This window comes from Pholcus phalangioides, unplaced genomic scaffold (genome assembly GCF_987345545.1).
Source record: "Pholcus phalangioides strain wild (caught in Gottingen) unplaced genomic scaffold, Ppha-v1.0 ptg000012l_1, whole genome shotgun sequence".
In the NCBI taxonomy this organism is placed as follows: Eukaryota; Metazoa; Arthropoda; class Arachnida; order Araneae; family Pholcidae; genus Pholcus; species Pholcus phalangioides.
The window spans coordinates 2,021,983-2,047,726 of NW_028301605.1; the positions used below are offsets into that span (position 1 = coordinate 2,021,983).

Here is a 25,744-nt window from a genome sequence, read left to right on the forward strand (position 1 = left end):
AGCTCCTTTAAGATATCTCAGGGCCACAAGTGGTGCCATATCGCTCCAGGTAGAGAACCATTGATCTAAATTTTACTTGTTTTTCTGGTAATATTTTATCCATTTTAATTAACAAATTACATTTTTCAATGTGAAAAAAAAGTCAACGCTTTGAAAAAACAAGCTCAAGCTCAGTTCAGCATGTATATTTTAATTGCATTGAAGACTCATTTTATTTTAAATGTTTAAAAACAATAGAAGGGAAAAAAATTTAATTTTTTCTGAGATATTCAAGTGATAATGGTCTTATTTTTTTTAAATTATGTTTTCTGTTGAATCTAATATTTTCTTTCTATTTTTTTGTTTTTATTTGGCTGCGCTGCAGGTACCAGCTCCTACAATGGTATTTTAATTTTAGATTATTTATTCGGGTGTTTTCTTTTTTCTTTTTTTTTTTTGGTGAAGGATATTACCCACACCCTTACTTTTCTTTTAAATTTTCAATTATGGGCTTATATTATTAATTTAAAATGCCTTGAAGATAATTTTGGTTTTGGATTTTTTTTTTGGTTATGGTTTCCAGTACTTTAAATTGCCAATTTTCATTTCTCATTAATTTTTGTATCAAAACTTAATTTTATTTATGCATGGAGTATTTCTTAACACAAGTTTTACTTTTTAAGTATTGCATATTGCTTTCTGATATATTATAAAAATTATTGAATTTTGTATGCTTTTTTTAGGATTTTTTTTAGGATTTAAACTTTTATGAGTTTATGTTGAGGTTCTTTACTTTGCAAGCTTCAAATGAGAATTTATGTTCTAATGTTGGGAATGAATGTACTATGTCAGAGGTTCTCAAACTGTGCCATGGAGCCAGGCCTGTCATTCAGGACGGGGGGGGGGGCCTAGCTTTTGAAAATACACTAAAAATGGTATATATATATATATACACACACACACATACATTGAGTACATGTGCTTTGCCCCCCCCCCCGAAAAAGTTGAAATGACGGCCCTACATGGCGCCCTGATGCATCTCCAATCTTTGTCAGGGGCACTGCGGAGTGGCCACTCTGACAATGATTTTTTGAAAATATTCTTTGTTAAACAGCTCTGAGGAGCTCATGCAGCAGCATTGAAAAGGAAACGGGGGCGCCGTGGGTGGAAAAAGTTTGAGAACCCTTTTGTTCTATGTAATGCTCTATTTCGAAATGCAAAAACAAATATTTTTGACATTAAATTCAGGGTGATTATAATTAAAATGACCTTACATAGACCTATGTAGAGCCTGTTATGGTTGATGGATTCCATTGAAATTTTGTATGTACATTACATATAGAAAATAGTTATAAAATTTTCACCACCTGGGGAAAAGTTGCACTTAAAGAATCAATCAACTGCACAAATTGGAAACATAAAAACTCTACATTTGATTACAACATTTGTTCAATATGCATGATATTTGTGTCAATCATATACTCAAATGGGAGTCTTGAGGAGAGCACTTCTCAAGCCCTTGAAAAGTGTTCCCCATACAAGGACAAGAACCCATTACTTCAAAGACGTGCACCAGCAAGTCATTCCTGTCTTATGAGAATGTTTAAAGACTGAATGAGAATGCTTAAAGAATGTTTAAAGACTTACTGTCTTTGTGCCAGATGGTACAACACCCCCATATTAACCAACAAGTCAAGGAACTGCTTTGTGCTTGTTTCACATAGATATTCAGGTAATTTTTAGAGATTTTTTTCAAATGCCTGGCCTTTTTGTTTTCCTGACTTAAATCCCTGTGACTTGTGGTTGTGGGGATTCCTGAAAGATTGTGTCTATGGAGATTCCTGAAAGATTGTGTCTATGGAGATTCCTGAAAGATTGTGTCTATGGAGATTCCTGAAAGATTGTGTCTATGGAGATTCCTGAAAGATTGTGTCTATGGAGATTCCTGAAAGATTGTGTCTATGGAGATTCCTGAAAGATTGTGTCTATGGAGATTCCTGAAAGATTGTGTCTATGGAGATTCCTGAAAGATTGTGTCTATGGAGATTCCTGAAAGATTGTGTCTATGGAGATTCCTGAAAGATTGTGTCTATGGAGATTCCTGAAAGATTGTGTCTATGGAGATTCCTGAAAGATTGTGTCTATGGAGATTCCTGAAAGATTGTGTCTATGGAGGAAATATACAACATAAAACTTCGTTTAGTCAGAGCATTTTTCCATGTATGTTTCATTTGTGCCATTCCCATGATCAAATGTTAGTCTTGAGGAATGCTCTCCTCGAGGCCCTATAAAGTGTTCCTTCATGAATGCCTATTACTGCAAACTTCTGCAGCAGCAAGTCAGTCTAACAAGAATGTTTAGAGACCACTGTTTTCATGCAAGATGGTGCAACACCCCCATTTAATATTTTTTTATTGCTCCTTTTCCCCGTGGTTCATATAGGGTTCAATGAAATACTTTAACTATATAATGGGCTCTACATAGGTCTGAGTAGGGTTGCTTTAATAATAATCAATCCTGTTCAAAATATCACAAACTAATTTCATAAATCTTATCAGTTTGTTGGAGCAGTTGGTCTGAGGCATAATATGTCAAACTTAAACTCAAAACAAAAATTGTTGAAAATTATTATGGGTGACACATTTAGAAATCTTATCCAGATTGGCTTGTTCACCTTGTCATAATATGCAGAAAGTTTTTCCTCGATACGGCTGAGGAAAATCTCTCTGTCGCCACCTGTAGGCCATTTTGCTGAAGTTAAGGGAGGCTGCTAAGTCTACTTCAGAGCATTGTGCTATTGTTTCTGCCATAAGAAAAGCAATGCTATGTATCCCAGACCCCCCCCCCCCCAAGTCCGCCCCCCCCCCCTCTGCTATGGCTTTGAGACCGGGACCTACAATTTATTGCCGATTCCGAGCGGCATTATGGTTTTATACTCATCGAGGGGTTGATGCGCTAACCCCTCGATAGGGGACTCCCTGTGGTAGCAATTTCCTCCTGCGGTCATGTCACCGTTTTTTTGTTGCACCCCTGTGTCAGGAAATTTTTCTGACAAGTAAGAACCGGGTATTGAACTTGCAATACCTCTAACCTGCTTTCATAAAAAATATATATGTATTTTCTTCCAAAATGCGGCTTTAAACATAGTCATATCTTAATTGATATAAATATTTTCTATTGCTTTAAAATGTTTTTCCAAGGTGAGTAATTTAAAATTTGTTTTGGAGAGAATTTTCTCCAATTTTCCTACAGTTATCAAATCAAATTTTGCTATTTTATTTCTTATTTTGAGTATTCTATTGTTCTAATTATGTCCATTTTCGTCAATATTGGGATAACACTATTAATTTGCCATGTTTTCGTCACACTACACAGGTATAGGGACACTAAATCCTTTTCAAAATAAATAATAGATATGTTGACAGAAACGAGCTCCATAGAGAGAAACATACTGTACTAAAAAAAAGTTTGTTTGCACCTAAAAGATAGTTGCACCTAAAGATAGTTTGTTTGTAGTAACCTAAAACAAGAGTTGAATGACTCTCCTGTAAAATTTCCCTATTGTCACATGATACCTTTACCTCTGGCATGCAAAAATTCAGACTGAGCAAAGAAAAAAAAAGATGTAATATTCTTGCCTTTTCTATAGCTTCAATTCCAGATATACTGTACTTGCCACCAGGTCCGGAACTACAGGGGGGCTCCAACTGCCCCAGACAGTAAAATTTAGGGAGCGGCAGTTTTTTAGGTGGGAACAGAAAATAACACGTTATAGAATTATTGAATTTTAACATTGTATTATAGAGAGAGTTTGCAAAATAATGTTTGCCCTGGGCGGCAAAAATCTTAGTTACGACCCTGCTTGCCACTATAATATTTTCATAACTAGAGATCAAATTTTTACACATCCCTTTGATAAAAATAATTCTTTTTTTCTGAAAAAGAACCAGAGAGTTTCTCCAGATTTTGTTTTTGAATCTTCAAGTCCCCAATTTACATCCCTGGACTATTAGGTCCCACCTCAAAGGCATTGATTTGTTTTTCCAAGCAAGTCATGAAAAAAATTTTGACATTGATTTGTGATCATTAAAGACCATTGACTAATCTTCTTAAAAAGTGTAGCTTTCTCCAAAATATCCACTCCAAGACAGACAGCGCCCTCCCCGCAAATGTTTAAGAGTTGTAGTACAATCGTGAAGAAATTATTTTCCCACTTGTATAATAGTGTTTTCTGCCTTTAAAATGTGGACAAGGGTCACCCACTTTAAAAAAAAAAGAAAAGTAAATGAAAAATTCCAGAATCACTGTTTCTTCCCTATAGTAGGGTTATTTTTTGGGACCTTTGTCCGGCTGTGCATTTTCATCCAGGACTGATTTTTATCTGTCTTGACCATTGCTTAAAAAACAGGGTGTTATATCGGCTAAATAACGTATAGCCCCTGTGAATCCTTCTGTTTTCTTCATGATTTTTGGCCTCTTTACTTACAGTTGTGAAATAGCCTGTCATTGTGATGCGAATGGGAAAGTAAAATTAATTGAAGAAATCACAAAAGGCAGGGTACTTTTTAGGTAGGAGAGTATCTTTCTACTTAAAACTACTTTAAAACGCTTCTTTTCAGAGCTTATCTGGTGTTCAACTGTGTGTGTTCCCCAAATAGGCTCATAAAATGGAAGCGGAAAGAGGGATTTTTTTCCCTTCAGGTTCTGTGTATAGTTCTCTCAGTATTAGGATTTTATAGTAAGCACAAAGTTACTTGTACAGTTTTTGGAATTGGAAACTGGAACCCCCTTCCAATGTGTCTTTCTTTCCCATATTTTTTTCCCACACAATGCTAGAGAAAAATATTTTTTCAATGAATATTCCCCATTGATTTTTTTGAAAATGTTTTATATTCTATTGCAAGTATTACTGTATTGCAACAGCATTTTCCCCAAATTCTCTGGATTTCGGGAACGGGAAAATCTTAAATTCCTTGAACTGGTGGGTGGGAATTCTCGCCTGAAAACCCTATCATAACTGCCAATGCTTTCAATTTATCCGGAAACCTTCTGATTTTTCAGCCTTATTAAAAGTTTCCTATCAGAAATCAGATTCTTCTGATTTTTCGTATCTTCATAGAAAAATCCCTAAACTTCTTCAAATTGTGTTCATTGAAATGGAAAATCCCTGAAGAAAATACTCTTTCAGTCCTTGCATTTCCAGGCTTATCCCGTTTTCTCAGGAACGGTAACTGTTACCAAATATAATGCCAAAAACAAGCAAAGTTGCCAATTATTGCTAAAAAATTAGATTGCGAAAAATGCATCCTAGGAAAACTGTATTTATATATGGTCACCGGATGCAATACCAAAAAAGATCCCTTAGTTTTCCATTTTATTTGTGTGACATGTTCTCTTTGATGTGAAATATGTCATCACGTGATAAACTACAGATTTTGCAAGTCTTTATATTGGCACCTATGCCCTACTATCAACCATCCTAATTCAATCTGAAATAAGTTTTTTCCTTATTGCATTTGTATAATAGATAGGGATAGGTGTCGCAAATTTGATATAATTTTACATTTGAGTGGAATGGAGTAATTTAATTATTTGTCTATTTCTAGATTGATTACCAGAACAACTTTTGCATAAAAGTTTTTAAGGAATGGAATAATTTAAGTTGTTTGTAATAAATGTGTTGAAGGTCACTAATATTATTTTTTTACAACTTTTGTATTTTCAGGAAGGAGTAGGTGCGCCAGTTTTAACTGATGATGTCAGTCTTCAAGTGTTCATGGAGCATTTGAAAAAACTTGCAGTATCCAGCGCAGCTTAGAATAAAGATATCACGATGTCTTTTGCACAACGATGATGTTGTAAGATCAATGACTCTCTTCATTCTCACTTCAAACTGAATTTATTTTTTTTATTTTTTTTTGTTCTAGATATTATGAATTTTAAAGATGTAAAAAGCGTTTTTGTTTATATGAAAGTCGATTCCATTCATGTGTGTTAATAAAATATTGAGAGATATTTGCTCCATTTTATATTGACTTCATTGATATGAATGTTACTATTGCATCATCCTGAAAGTTCTGAGCATTTTTGGTGTGTGTGAACATTTTAGATGCTTATAAGTTTTTCATATCAAAATATGCATATTATGGAAATGGGGGGAGATTCAGAAGGGGGTCTGCTGTCAAAATCAGCATATTTTTCAAATGTTTTCCACGTTGTGTTCATTACAGCTGATTTCAAATGAGCTGTTAGTTGATTGTTGCGGCTATCCACTGCACAGAGCCTTTCAGCATATACATGCTTCTAGGAAGAAATATTTTGTATCCATAGCTTGGGTGGGGAAAGGAGGGGGGGTAGAGCACTCATCCGGCAAACAAAAGACCAGGGTTCTAGTCCCCCCATGTATTCAGAGATGAATTTTCTTCCTAAAATCATCTCCAATCTTATATGTCAAGATATCTTGCTTAACTTGATGCCTTGTATTTTGGCACACAATACATTAGTCACATTACGAGATATCTCGCCTCTTTAAAGCATTTTTATTTCGGCAATGCTGAGTGCAGCTAGCTCTGTACAAAGGGCTGTGTTTGCAAACATTTCACAAACAATTTTTTTCATTTTCCCCCGAACCTGTCAGATCAATTATCAATGAGCAAGGTCTGCTTTTGCCCAAAATTTGATAACGGAGGCGAGGCAGGGTTTTTTCCCCCCTTCCTTTTGGGGAAGGGTTCAAGTCCCCCCTGCGTACAATATAATAGAAAAAGCCCATACAGTATTTCTCTTGGTTTTCAGTCCTCGGGGGGGGGGGCACTATATCACCTGCCAAAATTGGGAAAAAAATTATCCTTGGAAAAAGATGGCATTTTATTCAGGGTTTGGTGATATTTCTACTGTGGCAGTTATATATATAATACGGACGAAAAACTGCTTCAATGGATGTCGCGTAAACAACGATTTTTCGGGGTAGAGAAATCGCCAAAGTTTATGCCTAAGGTAAGCAAAGTTGCCAAACATTGCTAGAATCACTTAAAATCGCCAACTTGATTTATGAGTAGGGAAAATCATTTTATTGAAAAATTAATGTGTATGTAAAAAAAGACATTTTTGCAAAATAAGTCGGAAGGCAAAAATTACGTTAATAAAGTGAATATCATGAGATATACAGGTTGTATGGTCACATTTGAGAAAAACTACAGTGGAACTTCGGTTAACAAGCAAAGATTCGCATTACGAGCAAAAATTTTGCACTTCGCTTATTTAATTTCACTTTATCATAATTGGACCATTCGTATTCCGTTTCCATCCACACGTACTGTGGATATGTTGGTAATATTCTTGTCTAGTCTCCGGAAATTTTCGATCTTCAATCAACAATATGCAATTTCCAATTTCAAGAACCTTTGCATCAAAGCACTATTTCAGTGATATATATAGAGGGCGGGGGTCTGGGTCCCCCCGAAATGTGGGCAAATGACCGAAGAAAGGGGGAAAGATGGCCACATCTATTCTATCACTGGTCCACCCTTTCGAATGAAAGGGTAGTATTATTTCTGGAACCATGAGAACCCTTAATTCTGCTTGGAGAAAACCTTTGGGCTGATGGCGTTATTGAAAGGGACTTTGAGGAGTTAGCTCATGAGCATTCAGATGTCCTTGGGAAAGACCATGGGACTGGAAGTGAATGAGGATATTTTTTCAAGAACTAGTGGAGGAACATGGCCAGGACCGAGTTGACCACAGACAAACTGATGGATCTCCATTGCGTGTATTACGAACGGATTTTCGTCTGAGGAAGAGAAATTAGGAGTTCCTGATTTTCAAATGAGATTCGAGAGGTGAGAAAAATTTTGTAGAAAAGAACCACCTAAGTAAAGTTGTAGAGCAGTGTGCGGGCAATAAATTTGTCCATTAATGCAATTTCTCATTTTCACGAAATTTTCAAAAGGAGTCAAAAGAAATCGTCATTGCATTGGTTCCTTTTCAAATTCGCACAAAAAAAATGGCGTCTGCAGATTACAACGAGTCCTAGAAATAGTCCTCCCCTTGTAGATTAGAATAGTTAAATTTACAAAATTATTGTGTATTGTATGTTTATTTTATGATGCTATAGCATCACCTTACATGAAGTTATTACTGTATCGTAATTATCGATGAAATGCTGCTTTTATTAGTCATTTTTATGTGAATGAATAATTGCGGAACGAATCATCCGAGTTAAAATTATTTCCTATGGAGAAGTTCGATTCGTTATACGAGGGATTCTTTCGGATAATGAGCGCGTTCTAAAGAAATTATGCTCAACTGAACGTACAGGGGGGGGGGGGGGGCATTACCTCCCAGCGTCAAAAATGCATTGGACACAAAATATGACACCCGTGGAATGAGAATTTTAAAGATCAAAATCTTTATTAATAGGCTGTTGGCCCTCCTTTTGCATTAATTACTGCTTGTATCCCTCGTGGGATGGACAAATACAAGTCATGCACGACAATGAGAGGGGAGTATACCACAGGTTCTCTCGAGCGTTGTTTTTCACAAGTGTGCATATCATTTTGTCCAACCCCTGTATATATGTGTATGTATATATATATATATATATGAATTGACATCAAAATCATCGTGCCCCCCCCCCCCAGATCTCCGCCTATTTAACTGAAATTCCACTGTATATTGTTAAGTCTTGCCAAACGTAAGAGAATCGGGACCGCAACTAGATGCTTGGTCAGCCGGGCAAGCGCGCATTTTGGCGCCCCCTTGTAATGTTGAAGGAGAGGTTTCAGAATAAAATTTGTACCCCCTTGGGTCGATAGCCCGGTAGCCCAGGTCGATAAGATACTCGCCTAAAGTACCAAAAAGGATGTTTAGAGGTCTCGCGAGTTCGATTCCCGGTTCGTCCTTGTCAGAAAACTTTCCTGACACAGAGGTACAACAGAAACGGCGACATGACCGCAGCAGTGCCGTCTTAAGGCATGGGGCCTCAAGAGAAAAGGGGCCTCACAAAAATGAGATCTGGTTGAAATTTTCAATAATTTGCCTGGTAGGGCCTCAGAAAAATCTCTTGGCCCGGGGGCCCATGATGCTCTTAAGATGGCCCTGGACCGCAGAAAAAAATGCTACCGCAGGGAGTCCCCCCATCGAGGGGTTAGCGCACCAACCTCTCGATGTTATTAAAAAACAAGCCTATCGTTAGGAATCAGGAATAAATTGTGTCTCAGTCTGAAAAATTAGCCCTCATCTGCAGCAAATGATCAAATGATCTGGAAAAAAATTTTGAACTGACAAACTTGCAAAAATGTCATTCGAAAATCTACATTTCGAAATACGATGTGACACGGGACATATGGTCAGATTGACTTACAAGTTGATGAATTGCGTCATTTTTCCTAATGCACCAATCACAAACATCAAAATGAATATCCGATCCAACTCAGTAGACTAACCGGAGTGAGAGAGAGAGAAGTATCCAGGGATAAAAGAGCACAAAGACGTCCTTGCCCGTTAGAAACTTTTGATGGTTTACCAGCTGGTGAGTAACTATTTGTTTACATAAATCTACAAACTATGATTCATTCGCAAAAAAGTAAGTGTAGCGGAACTGGTACCGGTGCTCTCGCGGATGTCTCCGCGTTGAATTTATTATTAATTAGACATTTCTAATGTCTATTTATTAAATAAGAGAAATTTTATTTCCCATTGACAAGAGAGTCCTTGACATCGTTATCCTGTGAAGGAGAAACTTGCACGGGTGTCTAACCGTCCAATAGAGCGGAGAGAAGTCGCTTTCAATTACCCTTACTAATTATATTAATTGAGTATGATGTCTATTATGTGAATGCTTTTGATTTGGTTATTTAGGTTTATGTATGTTTCACTTTCCCATGACCTTCTCCATTATTCTAGTGTGATACTTTCAAAGCATTGCGCAACCACTCCCATCGGGACTATCATCTTGTTTATTTGTAAGAGGCACTCTTTAGATTAGTTACTGTTTTAGGAAATAGTAAGTAATATAAATATTGTCTCTATGTAACAATTGCATGATTTCTGTCTAAAAAATTTCGTCATGATATTCAGGGTGTGTGTACCAGTGTCTGTTATTACTCCACTGTCTCGTACTAAGCGAGCCAGTTGCAGCTGTAGCAGTTGAGCGCATAGAGCTTCAATTTAAAATGTGCTCAAACAAGTGCGAAATTTGTTTAAATCAGGTAATTTTATTTAATGCAAGGTCAAACGTATATTGAGGTGTGTCAAAATACAAAGACAGCAACTGGCAAAATGTCCAACGAGGTAGCTGAAAAAAAGATGACGGTAAAAAATATGGATGTTAAATATACATCTAAACTACGCAAAAAATACAACCCAATAGAAGCAATAAAAAACTAATAATTATGATAAGATATAAATATTACTGCCCATAAATATTTATGGTTGTCTTATTCTAAATATGGATATAGCTTCTCGATTTATCCTAATATGTTTATCGTATTCCTTTTTAAACGTGTCATTTGTATTAGAATTCATGATCCCCAGAGATAAGCTATTCCATTTATTCACAACCCTATTAGAGAAAAACTCCTCACTGCAGCACCACAACCTGGAATTATTCCTTACCAAAATATATACAGGTTTCTCCTTGTTAAAGCAGTTGATTGACAGTGTATTAATAACTCGTGGCCCATTTCAAAATTTTAAAAACTTCAATCATATCTCCTCCCTCAATATCTGCGCTCTTCCATTGTAAATATTTTAAAAAGTCAAATCCTTCTTCGTAGCTTAAGCACTGTTTGCCATCAAGAGCACACATGGCTCTTCTTTGCACCTGCTCGACTAAGTCAAGGTCCCTCTATAGGTAAGGTCTCGAAACCTAATGGCATACTCTAATCCAGAACGAAATAAGCCCCGGAAAAGGGAAAAAATCACTTTAAGAGAACGCAAAGAAATGTTTTTGACAATGAAACCAAACATTCTGTGTGCTTTTTTAACCATGGCTGAACAATTGTCAGAAAACCTTAGCCACTTGTTAATGAGGATTCTCAAATCGGTGATACTTGGTGCAGTTTGATTTGTACGAGTTTATCATGTGTCTGAAGTAAATTGCTGCCTGAAAGCTAAGCAGAAACAGCTATATAGCCTATATAATGTAATTCCCTTTTGAGACGATTTTTTTCTTTGCTGAGAAAAACATCTGAAACCATGAGAAGTCACCAAGAGTGAAACAGAGTTACTCTTACGGATATTTTTCTTGCCAAAGAAAAAAGAACAGCAACACATAGCCAAAAAAAGGAATACCCTGACGAGGGACATGTCTTGGCTGCCAAGTCTTGCCATCTTTGAAGCATTATTATGTCGATTCCTGCAGCTTCTTCGTGTTGCTCAATGTATTTAATCGCAGTTTCTAGAGCCTTAGTCGCTGTGTGAAATTCAGAGTGGCTTAACAGTTGGTGCTTGATCTTGCTCTTCAATTTTTTTTTTCATCACAATTGACAATAGTGACAATTTCTTCGTTGATTATTTCATACTGATCATCATGGTGATAGTGTAGACAGGCGAGCCACTGTACAGTCGGAGTAACTAATTAGCTGCAATACAGTCAGGAGCAACAAAACATAGACAATGCTCATGCTTGCAACTGGTAGTTCTTGTTGCCGATTGATGCATTTTGTGTTTTTTTTTTTTGCTGTGGGACGTCAGATAATACGTAATGTCAGATAAACGAGACTCTACCATATTACCAAGATTTTGCAAATATTTGTTTGCTATTTGTATTCACTGCAATGACATGTTATTTTATTTATACTCAAAATTTTTCTTAATTTTTTTTATAGCAGTCTATTGATTACTTCGCCATAACTAGAGCATGGGGAACAGATCGTCCTTGATGCTGCAGGAGGAAGAAATAGCAGAGATTCATGAAGAGACTGGATGTTAGTTAATCCCTATTTTTTTTTTTAAATTCTATTTTCACAGATTTTAACTCGTGATGTCACTTATTGTGTGAGGCTGTTAAGCCATAAGTGCAGTGAGAAATGAAAGCTCTGATTGTTCTGAGTGCAACTGGATACTCAGCAGATTCATGTATTATTTTTGGTTTTTCCCTCCCACCCAACTTATAATGTCAATTGAGCCATTTAAGGGTGAGTTTGGCATCTGACTCGGCTTGGCACTCTGATTTCCAGATACGCTGAAGTAGACCAAATTGCACTCCACATTTCATTCATAAGCGGTTACAGACTATATTGATTCAACAAACACAAAATTTTCATCTTTGCATTTAATAACTGTATATACAGTAGAATCCGGCCTAATGTGGCGGAAGGGTGGTCCAGATAACAGAAAAGCCAGATAGGCTGCAGTTCTATTAATGCTCACTTCTCCTACCCTTACCATTTCATCAAAAACACCGTTTTAATACCAAAAACTGCTCCTATTCATAATGTAAATGCTTGTTATGTACTAAACAGTTTAAAAATTTATTGAAAATTTTGGGAAAGGGAAGCTCAAGAATATAAATATTGTTATGAAAACTACGTAAATAGTTTATTATTTATTACTATTTATTCTTATTTATCATTTATTATGCTATTTTTCACCTGTAAATAGTCATCTTATGCAAAAATGAAAATTAACGCATTCTTCTGTAAATATCGTGAAATTGGCAATAAACTTAGCTCGGTTCAGCAACAGCTCTGATGACTTGACAACGTCATTGCGCCAAAAGACTAGGTTGGATAGTCAAGATTCTACTGTACTTGTAATAAGGATAATTTTGGTAAAAAAATCTTGTGTTCGGGAGGGGGGGGGGGGGAGTTTTTGCTGAGAAAAATTTAACAACAGTTTGGCAAACGCCCCTATTGCAAAGGTGGCCTAGAACACAACCTTCAACCAGTGGCTTAAATATACCCCTCCCTCAAAGGGATTTCCTCTTCCTCTGGCTAGCTAAAGGTGTTTCTTTAAATAAGGATCAATCCACAGCTCTCGATAAGTACCCCAATTTGCAGCTTGGGACTGCTAGCCAAAAGAATCAATAAAATATCTAGAAAAAAAATTGAACAAGTTGACATGAAGCACAAATGACATTAATTTGATACTCTCTGTGGCTACACTTTTTAACAGGGAGATTGGCTTGCCTTTGCTCCTCAGAGTTGGGAACCACAGAAAACCAACTTCAGCTGACCACCAGCTAGGTTTGAATCCGGGTCATTGCAATACGACTCCATCACTATGACCACTCGACAACAACAGTGAGAATCGTCATCACTGATGGCATTCTTTTTGGTGTGTAAATGTGATTCAATCTCATGCTCAAAAGTCTCGCCACGGAGAGCAACATACCCTACAATGATACAAATATTCAATCATTACACTTCATACTTGAAAAATAGATGGGAGCACTAAAAACTTGCGCACAACACTAGGTATGTACTTAAATTGGTACACATGATACTTTTGGCAAAACTCATTAGTAGAGCCTGGATTATATGCACTGAGAATGTATTTTTTTTCTGGGATGTATTTTTTTTTTGTGTGCAAAAATGAAAAAAAGCCCCATCTAATATGATGAAGTATGGCGCCAAATATGAAAAGTTAAAGTTAAACAAAAATTTAAAAAATATGTATTTCAAAGTGTCGAAAAATGAAAAAAAAAATCATAAAAATTGCATTTAAAATGCATGATAAAAATAAAAATTGCATGAAAATATGCATTTGAAAATATTAACATACATAAAATAAAAAATATGCCTTAAGAATTCTCCAATGTACAGTAAACGCTTCTTATAAACATTATAACGAGCGTCTACTGTATATTGAAGATGGCATACCTTTGTAAGAATACTTTCTTTCAAACCAAGCATAACTCTGGTCTATTGCTGTGGGCAATTTACCACCGAGAGAGTGGTGCCAGAAGTGTGAGTATATGTGTACCTAAAAGTCATATGTATATATGTATGTTGTGTGATTTTTCAGTGGTGCCATCTGTATTTCAGACGTGAAGTGAGTCAAGGAAGTGTAATGATTGAATATTTGTACCATTGTAGGCTTGTTGCTCTCTGTAGTGAGACTTTTTGATTGAAAGGTCTGCTTGCATTCCCACTTCAAAGTTGTGACCAGAAAAATATATATATGTATTTGAAAATGCTGAAGTTTCCCTAGAAAAATACAGGAAATTTAAATATACGAAAAATAACTAAAAAATTATCATATTAAAAGCACTGATGTAGGGCTTAACCTAAGAGAAAAGAAAAATGTGCCACAAAACTAAAGCATATATGCAGAAAATGAACACCCTTATTTAGAAGTGCAAAGTATGCATTTTTAAAAATGTCTAAAAATATGCCATAAAATGAACAATACTCAATAGTGAAATATTTTCCTGAAAAAATTAAAGAAATCTGATGAAATCCAAAGAATAAAAACTTAAAAGTGATCTCAAATGTTAGTACAATGTGATTAATAGGAAAAAATGCCAAAAATATGCACTTCTAAAATTTTGGTGATTTTATGCATTTATATGCACACTAACTATAAAAAGTGCTAAAATATGCAGTTGCATATGCTCCAGGCTCTACTCATTAGGTATTAAATTGCCCATGGTGATAGACCGGAGTTGTGTTCAGTTTGAATGAAAGAAAGTCTCTTCCTGAGAGGAAACAGGCAGCACTACTATTGAACAGCGGGGTATGTCACACAAATCACGTCAAGGAACTGCACCAACCACAATGCTCTCAAATTAATCAGAAGTATGCATAACAGCAAAAACAGAACCAAGTGTTTGCAGTTAAATAATTTGTTCCATATAATAATCTCGTAGCAGTAATTGAAAAGTATTAAAAATAGAATTCACATGAATGGGCCCATTTCTTTTGTTGAACCCGGTGCAATGTGTTCATTTGAATATGCCAGGTGTACAGTTTGCCATCCGAATCGCCTGTGCTGCACCACCACCACTCTATGTTTGGTTCATTGTGGATCCTCCTTAAGATTTATAATCATTACTATCAATAAAGGTGAAAATTAAGAAATTTCCCTACTGGCCAGTGGCGACTGGACTTGCTAAATCCAGTGGCCACTCACAAACTCGATCAAAAAAGAAAAATATATATACAAAGAAACCAATTTTAAAGAAACTAATTGCTACAAATGAAGGAAGACAATTGGTGGCAACTAGAGCAAAATATCTCGGTTTCCACTCTCAAATGTCTGGTTGCCACTTGGTGAGTTGCGAGTGCGAGTTTTCACCTTTAGCTATCAACTAAAGTTTCCTGGTGTTGCTTTGTGAAAAATATCTACAGTTCTGATCATATAGTTCTGGACCAAAACGTAGTAGCCGAAAAAAGCCAGAGTTGTCATGATGACTCAGGGCGAGGTAGCCCAGGTCGATAAGATACTCACCTAAAGTACCAAAGGATGTTTAGAGGTGTCACAAGTTTGATACTCAGTTCGTCCTTGTCAGAAAACTTTCTTGACAGGGTAAAACAAAACCGGCGACATGACTACAGAAAAAATTGCTACCATAGGGATTCCCCCCATCGAGGGGTTAGTGCACAAACCTCTCGATGAGTATAAAAAAACAAGCCTGCCATTCAGAATCGGCAATAAATTGTAGGTCCCAGTCTAATTAGCCCTCGTGTCCTCGTGTGCAGAAAATAACCATGGTGCGACAAAAATGATCAAATGGTCATGATGACTCTACCTCATGCCTTTTTTGAAATGAAAGTGTTTTCACTGTGGTAAACATTGATATTGTTTTTATTTTGCCTAGTTTCTCCGAGTCAAATTGAAAGATTGTACAGTAGATTCACAAGTTTAGATAAAGGAGATAATGGCACATTAAGGTAAATATGGACTTATTTACTTACATGACAACATGTTCTTAATTTTTGAAGTATTGTACATACTAGTGTGATACAGTCAACGCTTGTTTTTACAAACCCTTAATAATCCTTATGAACTTGATAATTAATTCATAAAATCAAAAGTTCATAACTGGGAGAGACAATGCAAAAAATGCAGAAATAAAAATGTTAATCATTCACCTTCATTGATGATTTCCATAAAAATCACTTATTTTTGTTTGCTTCATTACAACATTTTGGTAATATAGGATTCCATATGGGATAATATTTCATGTGAATCTCGCTTGTCTGAAATATTTTCAGGATTGTGGAATGCCGCTAGAACTGCTTGTCAGAGTTGGGTTTTGACATGAAAAGCATCAAAAACTGGTTTAAACCATCAAAACTGTCGAAAACCATCAAATCCTAAATTAACGTTTTTGAATATCTTGAACAAAATAGGTTGATAACATGATGAGAAACTTTTTTATATATTAAATTTTATTTTTAAACATTAATTTATAATGAAACAAAATATTGGTTATAATTTGAAATTTTGAATTTTTCGATATACAAAAGAGTCTAGAACAGATCATATATAATTTTTTGGTCCATTTTTATCTGAACTACTGATTACCTGTGTTCAACTTACTAAGTGAAATAGAGCTGTTTATTCAAAATATATGTGATAGGGCATCAGCATTAGGTTTTTGGCTTCAGAAACAAACAAAAACTTATTTACTTACATATTAAAAGTCAAAATTTTAATGTCAATGTTGTCAAATAGTTCTTTTTTAACCTGATAGATATGTTGAATAACAAAAAATAACTTACTTTTATGCAGATTAAAGTGTTTTATATTTTTAATTAGTGTATAGTTACAGAATAATAATAAAATATCTATTTTGATATTTTAAATTTTCTGATCTGCTCAAAATTTTATTCCATATGGAAAGTTCTCGAGCAGCATCTGTTAATGCACTAATTAAACTCATTTATTACTTTCTAAAAATTTTATTGGCTTAGGTTGTATGAATACAAAGTTTCAAAAGTATTTTCAATCAAAGCAGAGCTGGCTTCACTTGACATCCAAAGCACCGTTTTACACGTTAAGATACATCTTCAATTGGAAAACCATTGCATTATAAATGATAGTAAATATACCATATTACAGTCAAACTTAGTCATTCTTACTATTGTGCTTAGAATAAGTTATAGGAGTTTCTTAAACATCACATGTTCCATCAATTTAGTATTTTGATTGCTAGATACATTCTCATATGACGCACAATAAAGGTATTTATGACATGAATGTCGCTCTCCACTTGTTAATACAAGATATACAGAAGACTGGATGTTGTGAAGATATTTACTATTTGAGATGTTAATTTTTCAAGGAAGGAAAAAACTCATCTCTGCCTCTACCGGGAGTCGAACCCGGGTCCTCTTCACAACATCCAGTCTTCTGTATATCTTGTATTAACAAGTGGAGAGCGACATTCATGTCATATATATAGCCCTCTGGTGGCTCGTCGTCCATGAGCTATTAGCTGATCGGTTTCACCGTCCATTGCACGGTTCCGTTCGGTATATATACGCTCTAGCGAAGGAAAATCTCTATCTCCTCTGTAGCTTAGTGGTCAGAGCACTCGTCCGGCAATCGAGGGACCCTGGTTCGACTCCCGGTAGAGGCAGAGATGAGTTTTTTCCTTCCTTGAAAAATTAACATCTCAAATAGTAAATATCTTCACAACATCCAGTCTTCTGTATATCTTGAATAAAGGTATTGTTTCAAGTATCAGTGATTATCTGGATAATTTAAATATAACAAAAACCAACATTAAATTTTTGGTGTAAAAGAACTTTTAAACATCTATATGTTATGAAAAGAGTATAGCAGATGGTTTATATCAATGCACATATATAAGCAGTTGAAGAAATTTTGGAAGGTTGAGAATATCGTTCTGGATTGAAGAATATCGAATTATTCCATAGTTTTCCCTTCAACATTTATGCTATGCTCTATTCAAATTGTATATTTTACAAGAAAAAATACACATAATAGTGTCCAAAATAATTCTGTAGACAGCAGAATATTATTTTACAATCGTATTAAGTATTTATTATTTCTATAACGTAGTCACTTTAAACGTTACATGCAATCAATGTGTGTATTTTCAATGGGAATTTTTAAATTGGAAAGCAATATTTGTTGTCTTTGACTACCATGAGTCAAAAACCTGCCAACTCTGCTTGTCGTAGAAACAATCTTTTGTTGATCTTTGATTGGAGGACACAATGCAACTTTTTGAATCCCATGCTTTTGGCAATTTTTGTCTTTGTATGTTTTTTGCTGTTTTGTACATTAATTTCTTTAAAAATTTTTTTCTTTCCATCCACTGTCAAGCACAATCTTTTTCACTTTGTTGTGAAGAAGAAAGTAGATGAACAACATGTGGCTGAAATAGAGTTCGATTGACTCTCGACTCAGAAATGGCCTATCAATAACTTAATATATTATGCCATTTCTGAAACCAGTAATTTATCCAATAATAAGGCACAACGAGTAAATTATATTGTCGATGCATCTTCAATTCATGATCACCCCTGCGCCACCAACCGACCCTCCTTCCTGGCACATGTTTAAAAAACACCTGTATGTTGGTGACAAATTGGTGAACTTTCTACAGGGTTCACAAACTTTTTCTACCCGCAGTGCCCCTTTCCCCAATCTGCGACTTTCCAGAGCAGTTTAACAAAGGATCTCTTCAAAAACCTTTGTTAAGGCCAGTTCTCTGTGGTGCCCTTGACAAAGGTTGGCGTTGCACTAGAAGGTGTAAATTCAAGTATTATGTTTGCATGCCCGAAATTGCAGAACAGGTTGATGCCATAGTTAATTTCCTTGAAACTGTCAGTTGGTCATAATAAAGTAGCTACTCAGTGTATGAAATATATGCAAACATTATGGACGATTATTTTAACACAGTAATTTAGCAGTCTTAAAATTAAAAATTATTTTCAATTGAAATAAGAAGAGACATTATTTTGCAACTAATATATATTTTTTCCAGTCGCGAAGATTTCCTACGTATTCCAGAGCTAGCCATCAACCCGCTTGGTGATCGTATCGTGCATGCCTTTTTCTCTGAAGCTTATGACGACCGCATCAACTTCCGACAATTTATGCGGGTTCTGTCTCGTTTTCGTCCAGTGAGAAAAAGCAGGGAGAATAAGCTTAACAGCAGAGATGAAAAGCTTCGGTGTGAGTAACTACATCTATTTCCTTCTCCTCAATCACAAAATTTCTTTTTTTTAAAAAAACTATTTGCATTGCAATGACTAAAAAAATTTTTTGAAATATTTATGCCATGATTAACTAGATCTGTGTAACTGTAATAGACACCAACAGCAGAACATCACTCACATCGTAAAATTCCAAACTGAATTTTTTTGTGTGTAATAAAGGAATTGCTGCACATCCATGCAATACCCATTTACACATCATTCGATTGAAAATATAGCAAATCATTTTTCATTTGTCAAGGGCAGAAGATGGTATAGAAGGTTGTGAACACAAAAGGCATGAATCGCTGTGCTTTATAAAAACCTAACCACACACACATAATAGAATAAAAATAGTCTTTGTGTGAATCAAATAACGAGACCAGGACCGAACTTTGACTTGATGGGGCAAAAGAGATATTGGGGCAAAGGTTGTGTGGTCGAGGAAGTTTCATATGTTAGTAAATACAGTATATGTCGTTTTCTAAAACATCAAAAAAGAGTAAGCACTATTTTAAATGAGAAATGTAATATAAAATTCTCCCAATTACATTTCTAATTTTTGAGTTATCTCAGCTTCAATACGCAATTAAGCTAAAAAGATGATAGTTTTTTCTTATAAAAGACGAGCGAATTGATAATTATATCCTTTTTAATAAGAACAATGATCTTTCTCTGGAAAAGTTTGATATTAGGGATGTTGTCAATGATGATTCAATGCTGTCTCAACATTTGAAAACTTCTCTTCTAAACCTCTAGTGTTATTTAGCATTGTGTCAGCAACCTGAACCAAGGGTGAAAATTGTTGCAGTTCATCTGTAAAAGTGTTTGCAAGATCATATGCATGTAAATTGCAATTATACAGAATCTCCATGAAGATTTGATTATTTCATGGTGATCAAACGTGCAAACTTTATCATCATCATTTCATAAATCATTTTGTGAGCAAAAAGATGTGAAATTGAAGAATTGAATACAGGTAAAAGACTGACACATTGAAACACATTTTTGTCATGGAGTTAATATTGCAATAGGTGCATTGTACATGTTATTGTTAGTCTATTATCGATTAGTATAATATTAAAATTCATATTTAATAAGGTTTGCTAATAATGGGTCGTTTGTAATTGGTATGATGTGATTCAGGGAAAATTCTATCAAATAAAATTTGAGTAAAATATATGCTAGTATAATTTTGGGGGGCCTGAGCAAATGCCCATGATGCCCATGCAAAAATCTCATGACATATAATGGTGGAAGTGATAGATCTGATATTACGGTATACAGTAATAATGTGGTCTCTTGTCTTGAAAAAAAATTTTCCTTCATTTCGATGCACTTTAAGCAAAGCTTGAAGGCTTTGATTCTTTCTTAAAGTTGCATCAAATACAGGGTGATTATAAAAAAACTATCCTGACATATGAGCCCCTAACTATCATACCATTCACAGAAACTGAATGAAATTTTGACATAAGGCATTTTGATGTATGCGCTCAAGAATGATATGGAAAACAACAGTGTCACTCTTATAGTTACAGTGAGAAAAGTTCGAAAATATCAAATGGCAACACCAAGTTTTTTGTATTGGAATGTGATCTCCATTGTGAAAAACCCTAAATAGCGTTCAAACGGCAACTGTAGCGTGAAAATCACCGGCGGTAGATAGGCTAAAAGTGAGGACAACCAATAAGGACAGAGAAGCAGCATAAAATAAATCATTTTATTGTGTTTTCCACATGACCTTGTGGAGGACTAATCAGGCTGGGATCTCAGCCGAAGAAACGGTGTGATGAATGAAACGAACATTAATGCTCTGGTGCACAGCAAAGTCCTTTTTACTTTTTCCTTGCCTAGCTCCGGGAATTTTCGTGCTACAGGTGCCATTCCAACACTATTTAGTGTTTTTCAGTATGGAGATCACATTCCAATACAAAAAACTTGGTGTTGCCATTTGATATTTTCGAAATTTTCTCACTGTAACCGTAACTGTTAGAGTGACACTGTTGTTTTCCATATCATTCTTGAGCGCATACCTCAAAATACCTTATGCCAAAATTTCATTCAGTTTCTGTGAATGGTATGATAGTTAGGGGCCCATATGTTGGGATAGTTTTTTTATAATCACCCGTACATTAAATAGAATAGGGTGACCGTATGACCCATATTTTCAATGTAGCTTAGTCAAATTTGTGATCTTGACTGAAATTGTTATTGAAGATAATTTTAATTGCTTATAAATTACATTATAATGATTATGAATTGACATTCACATATCACATATTTGTCTTGGTGCATTGTACACCAAGGGTTAGAGGATGCACCTTTTGCGCATCCTCTAAGGGCAGCTTTGCGTATTTTTGACTATCCTGACCCTTTTTTTCGATGAAAATAAACTTTTTTTTAGCAAATCTTAATTGACTTGGTAATGATGGAAATATTTTTCTTTATTGGAAATGTAGAGGAATATATTTTTCATAACTTGTATATTTTTATAAGGGGACCCCCCCCCCCCCCACCTCATGATTTTTTGGGCTTAAAATTTGGAAGAAAAATTTGGAATTTTTTAAAGATATATATATCCATTACTATCTGTGTATAGGAAACCCTTCCTATTTTCAGGAGCCAATTTTTGGCAAAAAAGGATTCCTTATACACATTAAAATATGGTAATTTATATTGCATATAATTCTTTTTTTTTAATGTTAGTTCAGTGAAATAATGCAGTTGAGCCTTAACTTGCCCTGGTACCTGAAACTTAGATTGTTAGAAGTGTTCGATTCCTTGTTCTGCCAGTAGGATGCAGGAATAATATTTTTTTCCAAAATTTCGGGTGCTTGACATGCTGTAGTGCAGTGTTCCTTAATTTTTTTTGTTACTATGAACCCTTTTGGACCATATTTTTTTCTTGTGCCCCTTCCCCCTTGTCTTATCCTGGGCCTCCCTTCCCATCAAGGAGCCAGATCCTTTTTATTATTGAATTAATTTTTTAAGCATATTGATATTGAAGAAAAATTTCATGAGTTAGGTCGACCCCTGATTCAGTGAGGGTTTTTGTGGAGCGGGATATCCTATGCAATGCTATCTCACCTCCATGGGCCTTTGAGCAAAAGATGATTTGGAGCCCCTTTTACTTTAGCTAGAAACAACAACTTTCATATTTACTTTTTATTTGCAAATCATGATACCAGATCTCATCATGCAGGACTCTCCATTGACACCAGAGCCATTCCTGGATGGACCGATGTTTTAAGATAACACTGGTTCTACACAAGGCAATTTTAGTAGCATCAGGGTGCTCCCCTGTTTTGCTGGGAGTGTGTATATACAAATTTATGTACTTACTCTAGAGAGAAATAGTATCAGATCTCATTATCATGGGGCCTTCCTACGCACTTAAGACTCTGGGCTATGTTCGAGTTGGCACTTGTGTTAAGATGAGATGCTGCCCTTGCTCTATGGGCAGTTCCTCTCCATTCTGTGCTATTCATTCTGCACCTACATCTGAATTTTTTTCCCACAGTGCTTTGCAGAACTTGATTTTCACCTGTGATCCCCCCCCCCCAGAGTATCTCAGGACTGTAAGGGGGGCCCCATATGGCCCCAGGTTGAGAAACACTGCTACATTGTGTCAGTAATACCACTGAGGCAGATTAGAACTTCAATACTTCTTCCAAAACATATAATCTATATTATGTGCAACATCTTATCAATTTGTAGCTTTTATTAAATTTCTAAATTATGAATTACTGTACGTAAAGTCAGATTATTTAAGCTGAATGTCAATTTATTCTTTTCTATGTTTTAGTTGCATTCAGAATGTACGACCTGGATGACGATAATAAAATTTCTAAAGATGAGCTTCTTGCTGTTCTGCATATGATGGTTGGCGCTAATATTTCTGAGGAACAAGTATGTGTGTGTCTGTTTAAGCTCTAGTTATATATATATATAATCAATTTAATGTAAATTGATTTCTAGTTTGGAAAATACTACAGCCAATCAAAATTACCTTTTTCTTTTCTGACTTTATCACTCTGGTCGTTCGTTTTTGATGGGACAACGTACAGTCAAACCGTTACAAAAAATTTCAAGAGACTTGGAATTGGATTCACTACCTCTAATCTAATTACAGACCATCCTATGGGGAACCAGGTTAAAACTTTCATTCATTATATTTGAAAGTTTGTTATAAGCTTGGTTCGCTATAGCAAGGTTCGACTATACTTAGGTTTTGCGTTGTGTTTGTAAACTATTTAGAAAAAATTTTAGGGGTGATAGTACTCATCAAGAGAAACATTATTTGCTATGGTACATATGATTGCAATCCACTCAGAGTGTAAGAAAAGCATAAAGTAAATTGTCACAATAAAGTTTCAACAGGGAAAAAAAATAAACATAAAATCATGAGTTGCACAATCCTGTGCAGATCAGTGAAAGACTCAAAAGATATATTCTGTATAATATAATGAACGAATAACTATATAATGCCAAATAAATTTCTATTGAACTATATAAAATGTAGAATTACCATAGGTGTAAACTTTCATCTGATCCGTGAGCCTGAGCCAACTCAATATTCGCCACCGTCTTGATAATACTTACAGAAACATTGAGTTTGAGCACCCCTCTTCCCAATATCTTCAATGACTCCACACCTTTGCATATAATAATGCACTAGATATTATTTCTAATTTGGTAATGCACTAGTCAGTATCAAATCCTCTCTCTCTGCGAAATTATTCTAATACACAACCCCTCAAGCAAAGACAAGCAGAAAAAAATGAGAAAAAATTTGTTGAGTGGAAAACTTGTTTTTATCTACTCACACAAAAAACTTCTAGGTTACTTTCATTTCTCAAATCAGCACTCACACACTTCGCAAGTGAAGAGCGGTGTTATGTGTTTCTTCCACAGAACTTCCGACATAATATTACATCAGAAAAATTGGGTGTGTTAGGTTAAGATCATTGTCTAGTCCAAAGTTTGGAAGTCAAATTCCTCAAAATTTTCTCTTTCCACCAGGGCTGTCTTAAGTACATTGTGGGCTCTTGGGCCAGTTTTTCTGATGCCTTACTAGGCAAATTTATATGCTTACTCTCAAAAATTCTAACCAGATATTATTTTTGTGAGGCCCCTTTTCTTTTGAGGTGCCCAGGTAGGCCCACACCTTAAGATGATACTGCTTTCAGCTCCAAATCTTCTTACTTTGGTGTTAATCACAAAAACAAATGTCCTTTATCATCACACGTTCTGATCAATAACTAGAAAACTTATGACTCATTTTTTCTCTCTCTTATATTGGAAATCTAGTTGGCCAGTATTGCAGATCGAACAATTATGGAGGCTGATAAGGATGGCGACCAAATGATATCGTTTGAAGAATTCTGTGCCTCGCTCGAACGGACTGATGTTGAAGAGAAAATGAGCATACGATTCCTTCACTGAAAATTGCTTTGTTCCCCCTCTCTGTCTCTCCTCGAACATTCTCCAAATGGTTGTGGGTTCAAGATATAAATGTAATAGCAAATACACACACACATATCATTGTGTGTGCCCACTAATATATGCATATGTCGATACTCAATCGCTCGGTAATGTATTCTATAATAGTTATGATACATTGTTTTGTTTACTTTCTTTTTAAACGGCTATACATTTTTTTTTTCTATTGAATTTGTTTATCACATGTTTAAAATGTTATATAACTGTTTCAATTGATGGAAATTATATATGTATATTTATGGATACAGAATTTATTTACGTATGCACTTGTAGGTTTAGAATTTTTTTTTTGTTATCGATATTTTGTTGTATGTTGTTACTTTGGGCATTATAGCTATTTTGTTTCTCTCAAAAACTCAACTGACTTCACAATATAATAATTATAGTCCTCAATATAATCGACTAAGATCAAAGAAATCAAAACATTATACTTTGAATCTCGTCCTGAAAAAAAGTGTTTTTGTGAACATTATCTCGCATGATTTCAGTTGTCACATGAAATGTGGAGTTGACAGGAATTGCAATAATTCAAAAATGACCATATTTTTTACAGAGATAATAATGTGACTAATATGTAGTAATGAATATGCTTCCTTATATGCAAGTTTAATAAACAGTGAAGTGTGTGAATGAAGGTGCGTATGAAAAATTAAATTTTCTCTCTCGCTGAGTTTTTTTTTGGCGATTTTTCGATCAATTTGGTGCAGAAATGTGTATAAATTAAGAATTCAAATTGAAGATATTTTGATAAAATTTTCTCCCCCCAGCTGTTTACCTGAAAGATGATGGTTAACTCTTTCGAATTGGAAATCTTATATTTTAAAAAGAATAATAAATTACTATTATATGAACATATATGTCTCCTGTGTTCTGCGTTCAGATTTTTTTTTCATGTGCGCTTGCATTACTGTTATCCCATTCTGACCCGAATATTAATTTTTGGGAATTTTCAAGATGTCTTTGCATTTTTGATACTGAAAAAATACATCAAAAACATAATAGCAAAAAAATAAACATTTGTGGGCTATTTTTTTTATGAAAAAATAATTCACTTCATTCAAATTTTTTCAGCCAAGGTGATGGAGGGTATATTCATCTTCGCATTAGATTTTTTCCAGAATTTTTATTGCTAAATTTTATGTATTTAA

General features: G+C 35.1%; 2 protein-coding genes across 8 annotated transcripts in view; both read left to right on the top strand.

Annotated features, from left to right (window-relative positions):
- Sec23 (transport protein Sec23) overlaps positions 1–5,994 on the top strand; it is a 31,337-nt gene extending 25,343 nt beyond the window's left edge. For 2 of the 4 annotated variants that reach the window (XM_089240003.1, XM_089240005.1), the window contains 2 exons: positions 365–382; positions 5,705–5,994. In XM_089240003.1, coding sequence (XP_089096129.1) covers positions 365–382; positions 5,705–5,797 — 111 coding nt within the window. In that variant the 3' untranslated portion in view covers positions 5,798–5,994. The remainder of the gene's footprint in view (positions 1–364; positions 383–5,704) is intronic. The other 2 variants (XM_089240004.1, XM_089240006.1) reach the window with 1 other exon arrangement.
- Positions 5,995–9,430: 3,436 nt separating this feature from the next.
- On the top strand, positions 9,431–25,449 carry elm (calcineurin like EF-hand protein 1 elm). 4 transcript variants are annotated; one of them, XM_089240009.1, is made up of 7 exons: positions 9,543–9,791; positions 9,880–9,979; positions 11,805–11,903; positions 15,740–15,812; positions 18,884–19,074; positions 22,900–23,003; positions 24,405–25,449. In XM_089240009.1, exons 3-7 carry the CDS (start codon positions 11,837–11,839, stop codon positions 24,537–24,539), a joined length of 570 nt encoding a protein of 189 aa, XP_089096135.1. In that variant the 5' UTR covers positions 9,543–9,791; positions 9,880–9,979; positions 11,805–11,836; the 3' UTR covers positions 24,540–25,449. The 4 variants fall into 4 exon arrangements, with proteins under 4 accessions (XP_089096133.1, XP_089096134.1, XP_089096135.1 ...); XM_089240007.1 differs by lacking the exons at positions 9,543–9,791; positions 9,880–9,979 and adding an exon at positions 9,431–9,505; XM_089240008.1 differs by lacking the exon at positions 9,880–9,979 and having other exon boundaries at positions 9,487–9,559.
- The last annotated feature ends 295 nt before the right edge of the window (positions 25,450–25,744 follow it).